The 12,097-nt window shown below is 30.5% G+C and overlaps 1 protein-coding gene across 10 annotated transcripts in view; it reads left to right on the top strand.

Annotated features, from left to right (window-relative positions):
* PHF14 (PHD finger protein 14) overlaps nt 1-12,097 on the top strand; it is a 175,300-nt gene that overhangs the window by 66,118 nt on the left and 97,085 nt on the right. For 8 of the 10 annotated variants that reach the window (XR_012498888.2, XR_016021070.1, XM_074340778.2 and 5 more), the window contains exons 15-16: nt 8,056-8,106; nt 8,228-8,349. Coding sequence is in view for 8 of the 10 variants with exons in the window: in XM_074340778.2 (XP_074196879.1) it covers nt 8,056-8,106; nt 8,228-8,349 (173 nt within the window). In the remaining 2 variants the exon portion in view is untranslated. Of the gene's footprint in view, nt 1-8,055; nt 8,107-8,227; nt 8,350-8,933; nt 11,595-12,097 lie in introns of those variants that run through there. The other 2 variants (XM_074340782.2, XM_074340779.2) reach the window with 2 other exon arrangements.

Raw genomic sequence — 12,097 nt, 5'->3', positions numbered from 1 at the left:
AGCCCTAGGTAACTACTAATCTTTCTATCACTATAGATTTGCCTATTCTGGATATTTCATTAAAATGGAATATACAAGTTGTTTATAACTGTGTTTTTTCACTTAGCATAATATTTTCAAGATTTTCATGTTAGAGCATACAGTAGTTCATTTCTTTTTATTTTTGTAAAGTACCTCATTATAGATATATCAGATTTTATTGATCTATTCATCTGTCACTTGATGGAAAATTTTTACCCCCACTTTTGCTGTTACAAATCATGCTGTTGTGAATATTCATGTACACGTTTTTGTGTGAGCATGAGCTTTTCCCTGGGAGTGGAATTCCTGGGTCATATTTAACTCTAATTTTAACTTTTGATGAACTGCTAGACTGTTTTCCAAAGTGGCTGTACGAGTTTTAATTCTCACCAGCAGTGCATGAGGGCTCTAGTTTTCCATGTCCTCACCAAAACTTATTATTGCAATCCTTTTGATTTATAGCCATTCTGGTGTGTGTGAAGTGGAATCTCATCGTGGTTCTGATTTGCATTTCTTTGTTGGTTAATGACACTGATGATATTTTAAAAGAAAAACAAAAATGATACAGCCTTTTTCCCCTCTGTTATTTGTGATATGTAATACAGTGCTAAAATTATGTTTCTAGTTGGACCCTCAAATGAAAAATGGCTGAGATGATACATCTATTGTAAAGCATTAATTAATCCTGTATTATTATTGCCACAATCTCCCAATTTCAGTTACTGTGAGCTAAGACAGCAAAACCTAATGTGATATTACAATGGAATTCTAGAAAGATACTCTGAGGAATAATTGAAAAAGTATTCCCATAGCACTATTTTCTTTTGCTGACCTTATCACAATTGTAATTAAGGTTTTTGCATGTTTATCACTTTAATAAATGAATGAACAGAGAGACTCTTTACATAATAATGACCTGGTCATTTATCTTTAAATATTTAAGCTTCTCTTACATGAATGCTCAGATAAGTTCAGACAGTAAAACTGGGACCAGCAATTAGAACTGTCTTACAGTGGAACATGCCGCTTGTTCTTTGGAATAGTTAAAGCTATATGACTATCGGGGGTATTTTTTGAAGGGCTTTCTGCATCGGGGAAAGAGAGATTATATAATATTCAACTATATTTGAAATAATATTCAATTTTAATTTTAAGATGTATGTAAAATAACCCTGATTAAATCCAAATTGCTTTGACCTCAGTGTGTTGTGGGTCCATCTTTATATTTCTAGTCCAGTAGCCATCTTTATTCTCACAGTTACCCAGCAGCCTAGTTACCCGGGTATCTCCTGCCATCACTTACAATCCCAGTATCTTATATGGATTCTATGTTTAGTCATTTCAGTAATGCTTTTACTATCATACTTGATTATTTTCACTCTTTTGCCAATCTGAACTTGGTCTTTTTCCATTCCCGCCTGTGGGTTGCCAGCATCAGACTTAAATGTGTTCCTTTGAGAATTTATTTTTTTAAAACTTGTTACGCATTTTCTCTATCCTCATCTTTAACGTGTATGTAGTTTTATTATGAAGGGCATTAAAAATATGACTCACTCTTTAAGAGCAATTTTGATTTTAGTAGTTGAGATTTTTAAAAATCTGAGCAGTGTGTGATTTTAATCTTTTACTTCACTTCAGCTGCATTTACCATATTTATAAGTAATTTTTCATGTAATTGTTTGGTGTCTGTAGACTCACAGACCTGAAATCCACATGGACAGGAGCTGTCCACTCTATGTCCACAACATACCACTAGGTTTGGTTCACAGTAGGTACTTAGTGAGTATTTCACAAATGAGTTCTTTCCATCTCCTACTGTGGTTATGCATCTGAAGTCAGGGTACTTTGGAAGGGTCTTTTTTCTAGCTCTTTATTGTTAGGAATGAAATTGGTCCCTTCCTCGTTGTATATTAATCATAACTTATTGGTGAAACTAGAGAATTACTGTAAAAGCAGCCTGGGATACTTCTGTTTAAGTATCTGTTACTTAGACATTTTCTCTGCATTATTTTTTAGGTGGAAACTTTTCACTTGCTCTTAGGGAAGTAAATTACTTTTGAAGAAAATATAAATTAGCTTACCTATGTCCTCTTTGAAGTTACTTTAAAATTGATGTTTGTACTTTTTGGTATATTTTCTAATAACTTTAATGTAACTTGAAAGCTTTCAGGTTTTCTTTTCATTTTCTTTACACACTATGTCATTTAGTGACTTTTCATCTTTTATAGAAGTGCCAAAGGACTTGTTGGTACCTGTCTTTCCATTGTCTTTACACACATGCATCACCTTCTACTTTCTTTGAAGTTGTCAGATCTTTCTTCCTGTCTCATACATTTTTATTTTGTTTTGTATATCTTTTTTTTTTTTTTTGAAAATAAACACAATAAAATGTCAAAGTACTTTTTTAGCAGCTTTGAAACCATGTTGTTTTTCAGGATGCATCTTTTCTTATAGATAAATATTTTGGAAATATAAATCATTAAACATATGATTAATCTGTTTTCCATTTTACTTAACACTTAAGTCAATAGCTTGTTCCAAGTGGCAGTCTTCATTTGAGAGATATTCAAATATCCTGGAGTCTACTCTTACTAGATTTGTTTTTAAATTAGTTTTACACATGCAAAGTAGTATCCTATTAGCAAAGTTGGAGCTTAAGTTCTGAGAATTAGAAAATATGAAATATTTTTAATATATATTTTTAGTTTTTAATTTAATTTATTATAATATTTTTGATGTTACTTTGGAAATATAGAAACATTTGGATTCAGCCCTATTGAAATGACTCAAAGGTTACTATGTATTGTATCCATGTCTTAATTTACTTATCTTTGTATAGTTTTAATTAAATTATTATAGTTTGGCAAAGAATGGTTGGTACATGGGAGCTTTAGGTATCAGAGCTATTATTGAGTCTATTACGAGACCCAAGGTGACCTCTGAGGTACTAAACAGATTATATAACCTCTGTCTGTCATCCTTAGTAGAAACCCTGGCAAAATGTTTGTGGTGGAACTGGACCATACTTAACTCACTTTGGCTCACTTGGAGGAAAGAGATTCAGTGTGGGTGTCCTTAGCTCAGGTAATCTTACTCAGAACCCAAAGGCTCCTACTGTGCTTTCTGCGTCTTGGAAATGCATCATTTTATTTATTTCCAGGAGTATGAAATAAAGAGAATGAAGAATAGGCAGAACTTCAGGATTTTATATACTTTGAATATACCATTATCTGTGAGAAGGGTTTTACAGGAATATTTGTTTGTTATATAAAATATGTTTTTTATGTTATATTTTCAGGCTTGTGGTTATTTTTATTTATAATGTTAAGCCAAATTGGTCATGATTTTCTTTTTATTCTTCCACTTATTTTCCTAATTCTTTTAATACAAATTAAATTAGATAATAAACTATACAGCCAATTGACAAGAAGGGAAAGTACTTTCGGTGATCACCATTTCATCTGTTGTATGCCAATAGCCAACAGAAACAGGTGATATCTTGTTCAACTGTGTGTGTGTGTGTGTGTGTGTAAACATTTATTTTGAATATTTTATGAGCTTTAATATATGATTATTTTCAATATATTGTTCTATAATTGGAAAACAAATAACTTATTTTTTAATATATATATAAAATACCTACATATTATATATATAATATGTGTGTATATATACATATATATACACATATTACCCTGGTAATTATATATATATATATACCAGGGTAACCCGGTTACCATTTGGTAATAGATGCACTTAATTTAAAATTACTGTTTTATATAATTATAAATACACATGTATAAACATGACTTGTATTCATCTTTTGTTATCGGTATATATTGAGTATTACAATTTTAATAGTTGTTCCTTTCTTAAAATGTGTGTACATTTTTTTTGGCACGCCTGATGCCAAAGAAAATGTATACAAGTGGACACTTCGGTCAACATTGCTCAAGCAGTAGTTCGCCATGATCAAAAGTGTCTAGACGCTGATGGGAACCACTTTGAGCAACTCTTGTAACTGCAGAAGTCAAACGTAACTTGTATTCATCTTTTGTTGTTGGTATATATTGAGTATTACAATTTTAATACAGTTTTCCTTTCTTAAATATGTATACATTTTTTTGCACCGTGTGTGTGTATGTGTGTGTGATTTATATTTAAGCATTTTGAAAAGCTGCCAGACAGCTGCTGACATTTAATACTGAGTATAAATATGAAAATATTTAGCTTGACGGAGATTTTCAAGGTTTGATTTAATTATTCGAATTAGCGTTGAATTTGGAATTTTGCTCAAGAACAAGTATTTTCTCTTTGTATATATAAATTATAAGGGAGGCATTCCTTATGTTTTATCTTATAATTGCTATAATGGTTTATTTATTGTCTTTTGTATAAATGTTGACTTGTCATCATAATGATTAGTGTTAAATTTAGAGAAAACAGTGTACAAATGAATTTGTGAAACCCATCTTATGATATTAAAGATGTGGAGGCACTGTCTTTTAGTTTTAAATTTAGTTCATTTGTCAAATGAATTACTCTAACCTTTGAAATCATCACGTTTGAAACTTAATTGTAAATTTAAAAAAAAACAGCTCTAAAGAATTAATTTAAATTTGTTACATATCTTCTAGTCCAAAGGAGTGGTTATTGAAACATTTAATTATTTATTTCAGATGAATAAGCTCTTAAAATGATGTCTGATAACTAAAAATATTTCATTATTTTCTAACAATTTGGAATTGAACCTTCAATTGATCATTTGGAACTTCTAGATAATGTATCTGTGTTGTTTTCAAGCACATACTTTTCAAAAAGAGTCTTCTTTCCACATGTTATTTACAATCTGCTGTTTCATTTTATTTCTTTAATAGTGTCAGCCTCCTTGTACATCATGAAATAAACACCTGGTTATGAATACTTCTATACATCTAAGATGGGGCAAGCTCTTTGATAACTGAAATTTGTTAGATGAGCCAAACATGATTTTGTATTTCTTTTTCCTTTTTTTTTTTTTTTAAACATAATTTCTCCCTCTTTTTAACCGTACTTACATTTTCTGATTCATTCTGGGACAACATGTTTAAGATGTTTTGTTTGTTGTGATCATAGGCAGTTATGAGTTGTCATGGTTACAGTTGCTACTACTTTATTAAAACTAGAAAGAAACCCACAGCTCTCAGCATTTTCTTGGTTGGAGGATTTGGTATTGTGAAGAGTTGTGTTTGGATTAAATCCCTTTTTTTCTTTGGAAATATTAGTGGTGTGATAAATGATAAGCTTGCTATAATTTACTGTGGTAATAGATCATGTTAGTCATTATACTGCATAGGGTACCAAGTTGAGTAGCGTATAGTGTTACTTTGAGGTATTAAGGTCTCCTTTCCATTGGGTATAATTCTCTAATTTACTTGTTTCAAAATGTAGTAATTCTTCATTTAGCATTATGATTTACAGTTTAAGTGTTCAAATGAGGGTATTTGTTTTCTTGTGATAATTTTGCTCATCTCTATTTGGGATTAAATTATTAATCTTGAATTTGGCATGCAAGGAAAATCACTGAATTGAGAGTTGAGACACCTGGGTTTGAGTTTTACCTCTGTCAGTCATCAGCTGTGTGATCATCAAGTCACTTCTCTGCACTGACTTTTCCAACCTCTAACATGCTATAATTTCCTGTTGCTTGTAACTGTTTTTCTGGCTAGAAATTGTTATGTTGCTTATGTTTAGTTATTTAAAATTACTCCAGGAATGCGTCAATGGTTAACCATTTGGTAATAAATGCACTTAATTTAAAATTACTGTTTTAGATAATTATAAATGCACTTATTCATTTTAAAAATAGCACTTTAATAAATATACATATATAGTTATGTAAGAAGGAATTTATAAATATGGAGAAACATAACTATGCCATTGTGTGTTAGGATCACTAATTGGCATTATTGCTCCTTATGATACTAATTTTGCAGTATAGTTATGAAAAACTTCCAATTGATGGGGTCATTCCAGATGCTTGAAGATTCAAAGTGTTCATCAGAAATGGTAAATAATTACATATCTTCAAAAGAATTGAAAATATGAACTTGGAGCTTTAACATACATACTTCAAAAATTAATTCATTGATTAGATGATTCAAAAACTAAATGACTCATTTGCTACTTCATTACCTAAAAGATGGGTTGAATGAAGAGAAAGATGGGGATGTGTGAAGGCCTTTTGAGCATTATGTGATGTTTATAGAACTAAAATGAGTAATTTGAATATTTTCCTTTTGTAATTGGTTATTAATTCAGATCACCTTATTGATATGCCCTATATATATATATATAAATTATGCATATTGAAAAACAGTCTACTAGAGAAGGAAACGATAATGTATCCTTTTTGTCAATTGGTTTATTATTTGTATTATCTAGCATAATCATTTATGAGTTTCAATCTAAACATTTGTTATTTATTTTATTAAAACAAATTTATTAAGCCTTTATGTAATACATATTGTATTAAGCTTAATTTGGTTTAGAAAGTTGAGTATGACATGGTCCTTACCAGTTTGGGGATGAACTGTGTTGGGGGACAGAAATTGAAGCATAAAGAACAGGAATGTCAAAGAAGGGAAAGATGGATATGTAAAGAGCTAGACAGAAAGTTTTAGTTAGAACTTGGATAAGTGTTGTCAATATTGAGGACGGCACTTCAGTGAATTTCTCAAACTTTCATGTGTGTATGACTTACTTGAGATCTTGTTAAAAGACAGATTCCAATTCAGTATGTTGTGGTGAGAATTAAGATTCTACATTTCTAACAAGCTCAAGGGAAGTATCAGTGCCTATGAGCAGAGCCGTGACAGATATTTTAAGGAGCAAGGCTCATTGTTCTTTGGAAGTAAGAGTAGATGTAGGGTCTGCATTTAAAGACTTTTCCTGGATACAGTCTTACAGAAAAATTCTTTTCCTAATTTCTTACATAAGATAGTTAAAACGTACTGATTAGCAATACAAATGTAAATGAATATGTCTATAAATTTAGTTTTTTTGAATGATTATTTGAGTCAAGTCTTGGTTATCTAGGGGCAGATTAAACAGTATGCAATTAGCCATGGCATTTAAATAACAAGGACTCTGTATTATGAAGAATTGAAATGACAGTAATTTAGGAAAACATTGATCTATTTATATTAGACAGCAATTCTGTTTAGAATTATTTAGTAACTACTCTAACCTGAATGTTCCTTGATCTCAACACACTAATTTGTGGGATTGGTGCCTCCTTTTGCTTCCAGCTTTCAGTCTCTAAATAGCGGTGGTCGATCTGCCTGTGGGATTATACTGTAGGTCTACAGAGGCTGTGCATTGTGGGTGGAGATTTTTAACGTATTGGCTGCAAATAATTTTCTACTTTGTACTTTATTACTTTTAAACGTTTGGGTGTTGTCTTTCAAATGGTTAAAGTGTTCTGAAATATAGGATGTAAATTTTAATAAGTCATTTATATCATGTTTCAATTTTATTTTAACTAGGATTTGTATACATCTGAGATCTTTTCCTCCTACTTTTTATGGCTGTGAAAAATTGATCGTTTATGTTACACACACACACACACACACACACACACACACACACACGATAGACTAGATAGGTATGAATCCAGGTTTAGCATTTCAGCTGTAGAAGTCATATACTATAAGTTAGAAAAATTTAAATGCTCTGCATAAATTATAATTGTGTGACATATATGAAGTGTTGAAAAAAAAATCTTGAAACTAATTTTGGAGAACTTATTTGTCCTATCAGATACTTGTGTTTTTTAAAAGTAAAGTGCTGTTGTAAAGTGTATTTAATTTGTGTGTTTTTATTTCCTGTTGCATTGATTGTAACAAAGTGCAATAGAGCAATACAGCATTAATTAGAAATACTAATTTTCCAAGTGCTTAACTTAAGCAGTAACATTTAACAGAAAATTTATTTTTATTACTAATTAAACATTAGATATTTTTGTAGATTTTGTTTTTCTTTTTCTTTTTTTAGAGGACTAGAGGACGAAAACGAAGCTTCATTCCTGATGAAGAAAAACATGAGGTTGGAATAAGTTAAGCATTCTTTACAATCTAAACTTTGAGAAACTTTCTTGCTCAAAATTATTTCTGTTTTTTTTATATCCTTATTTTGTTTTATGTTTGTTTTGTCCCTGGTATGGCAGGAAAGAGTTCCTAGAGAGAGAAGACAAAGGCAGTCTGTGTTACAAAAGAAGCCCAAGGCTGAAGATTTAAGAACTGAATGTGCAACTTGCAAGGGAACTGGAGACAATGAAAATCTAGTCAGGTAAGTTGCATGATGAGAGCTTGTCTTTAGGGAATTAAGCTTCCATTTTCATCATTTTCTTATCACAGATATAATGGGGAAAAAATCACAATATAGGATCTTGCCTAAAATCTTATTTAGTGTAAATAGTACTCAAGAAGCAGATTTCATCCACTTATTAACCTGCCACACATGGTTATTCTCTGGATTTAGACGTAATAAAGAGTGATAATCTGTATTTTGAACAGTAGAGAATTAATTTTCTTTTGACAAAAGAAATTGACAAGACTCTGTACATAGAGGCCACAAAAACAATTTGATCCAAACACTTTTGTACTAGGATTATTATGTTTTATCTCATAAAACAATAACATTACTAAGTTCTGTTAGCATGTTATAAAAGTTGAAGTTTATTAGCAATAATGGTAAGATACTTTTATTGACGAGATCCTTGCCGTTTATCTAAACGAATGTGTTAAATGCTTCTCTTATGAAATAAAGAAAGATGAAAAGATGGCCTAGATAGATTTTTTTGTTTGTTTTTTTGTTTTGTTTTCTTCTTTGTTTCTTTGTTTTGTTTTGGTACTTTTTTTTTTTTTTTTTAGCAGACATAATGCTAATCAGGAATTTCAGCTGACGTTGCACAGTGGCTATTCCTGATGGTCCAGACACTGCCATTTTAGCCATTTGCCTCTTTTGCTGAGATGAAGAAATTACTCAAAGCCCTGGGTGAGATGGAGGAGTGGGGTGGGTGAGCAAAGGAGATCTCATTTAAAAGAGGTTTCACTCTTTCAAAGGATAGTGACAGAAATAATCTTTTAGTATGTTAGAGGAACTGATTTCTCTCAATTGTCTTTTGATAAACCCCTATTAAATTAACTGAGGGCACTGAAACTAACTGTTTTATAAACAATAAATTCATAAAACATATATTAGTACTGTTATATGATTTTAAATATTTGCTTCCAAAATGATAAAGTTTATTTGCCATTAAAATATAATTTCCATTTGTTTTAATTCCTCAAATAAAGGCATGCAGTTTTAAATTTTGTGACTTTTTTTTAAATACTACCATTGAAGAAGATAATGAGAAAATTAAAATTCCAGTGAAGAAATACAAAGTGCTTCAACAAAGTTAAGAAATCTATAACATTTGGCAAGTGTTTTTTGGATATCATGAGAGCTCTCCTGGAGGTTAAATTCATTTAAATTTAAGATAAAGTAGTTCTAATATCAGAAGATACGTGTGAACAATTTTGACCACAGTATAGTTATCTGATTTATATAAAAAACTTTTCCATGCATAAGCATAACATAATGGCGTGCAGAAAACAACAAAAGAACAAAAACTAATAAACAAAAGGAAAAAACATAAGAACAATCTGGACAAAAACTCATTCTGTAGGGAATTTCCTTGGGTTTGACAGTGGCATTGTCGGGCGTGACTAATTTGAAACAATAGTTAAAAACTTGGAGAGCTGGTTCTCTTCTTTTTAGTTATTTGAAACTGGAAATATCTACCCTCTTATTTATATTTTTTAATATAGTAGCTTGATTTAGGACTTTTTGCTATAAGACCTATACATTTTTACTAGATTTTTATTTATTTATATGGTCATGTATTTGAAAGAAAGAACCCAGGAAATAAATACAATTATTATATGAGAAAGCATTTTGTAACAAGAGCATCTTCAACACACATTTTTTAGTTGTCTTAAAAAAATAAGTATCATTTTTCTTTAATTCTTGACACAATTTTTGAATATTAGTCTTTTCTCTCACTTATTTAATTAGTTTCTGTTATAAATTATTCATTTTTTCAATTGCATTATTATAACACGCCAGTGTTTGGGATTTTGTGAAAGTCTTCTGGAAGGTAAAGATATTTTTGTTACTCTAAAATGATGGATATATAAAGTCTTCTTCCTTGATTTTTGCCTTGTTATGAAGATAACATCACAGATTTTCTGCAAAGGTTTTAAAGAGGTAATGAAGAGGGACTTAAATATTTTATAAATACTATATATTAATGCTTTTGAGGACAAAATAAGCTGGATATAAAGCAATGCCATAAAATGTTTTTTTGGTTATAATGTGACTGTTCTGTAAAGAAAAAAACATTAATTTGAAGCACTATTGCTCTTGAGTTAAAGAGGAATTTTATGTAGAATTTAATGTGTTTAAAAAGGTAATCTTATAAGCTAATAGCTGCCATTTCCCTTAACATCTCTTTTATTTTGTAATTGGAACCATCATTGTTTGCAAATCCCCTAAAAAGTCCACACGTTTTTGATTAAGTTGCATCTTAAATATTGTGTACACATGCAATTTTTTTGTAACTTTAATTTTAAGACATTTCAAATTAGAGTTTATTTTCCCTAAAGATATATTTCACTGCTTGGTCAGCGATACATTATACTTATTATATATGTCTACTAGGTTCTCTTATAAGATTAAACTTCTTGGGTCATAATTTAATTAATAGTCTTTTATTGAATATATTGTATTTATTTTCTCAAGTTCCTTTGAACAGATGTACATGACTCACTAGAACCTGCTGTTCAGCAGCGTTGATTTTGAAACCACACTTCTCTATGTAATTCAGGCTATATAAATTCCTTCTTAATTATTTTTCTGGATTTTTCAGCTGTTTGTATATGTGTATATTGAATTTTCATGTATAATTTTTTAATATCATTGGAAAATCGCATTCAGTTTATCAGTTAACTGTTAATAGTGGGTTTCAACTATTGTTTTCTGTTGTGCCTAAGTTTTTTTCAGGTCTTTGACAAGTAATTTAGTATTTCTGTGTCTCAATTTTTCCCTTTTATTGTACATGATCAAAATCAATCTCTGCTGCATTAGGGATTTTGTGAATAATTACGGAGTGAAAGTAAATTCTTTCTGAGTGAAATAGTAGGGCAATGATATTATTTAGTAATACAAAGGATACCAGGGGGTGCCAAAAAATGTATAAAAGTGGACACTTTGGTCGACTTTGCTCCAGCAGTCGTTCGCCATAATCAGAAGTGTCTGGATGCTGATGGTAACCACTTTGAGCACCTCTTGTAATTGCAGAAGTCAAACGTGACTTGTATTCATCTTTTGTTATCGGTATATATTATTACAATTTTAGTAGTTTTCCTTCCTTAAAATGTGTATACATGTTTTTGGCACCCTCTGTATATATGTATGTGGACGCTGAAATACGGATTCCAATTGGTAAATACGTTCCAGTTATAATAAATGCTTATTTTTTAAACCTGTTAGAGAATGTGCATGCCCTGTTTTTGTATATAATTATTTTTAGAATATGGGGGACAAAAAAATTGAGTTTGTTGAAACATGTTCTCTAAAATGATTAGACTGAACTATTTCTACTAGACATGGAAAATATGAAAATTATCAAGGTCTTAAAGAGAAAGATGATTTACAGTATCTCATGGACTTTTTAAAAATTAGTGCTTCTTTTTTGCCATCTTTTTAAATTTAATTAAAAATTATCTAGGAAGTTTCCAATTAAAATATATTTCTTTGATATTTAGTGTAATTAAATGCTAAAGGCCAAATTGAAACTCCGTCTTGAAATTGTGAGTTTTTTTAGGTATTTATTTCTTAGTGATGGATGTTCTTTGTTGGCGGTAGTTATGCGCCCACTTAGCAATATCTTATTTGTTTTTATTTCCACAGTTACTGGCACATTTAATACTCAATAAATGCTTGATAATGAATGACTACTCCACATAAGTAAGAGCTGAGTATTCTTTGC

The sequence above is a fragment of the Rhinolophus sinicus genome, chromosome 4 (assembly GCF_057876585.1).
Source record: "Rhinolophus sinicus isolate RSI-liver-muscle chromosome 4, RSI-T2T, whole genome shotgun sequence".
Lineage (NCBI taxonomy): Eukaryota > Metazoa > Chordata > Mammalia > Chiroptera > Rhinolophidae > Rhinolophus > Rhinolophus sinicus.
This window is presented reverse-complemented; position numbering and strand designations above follow the sequence as displayed.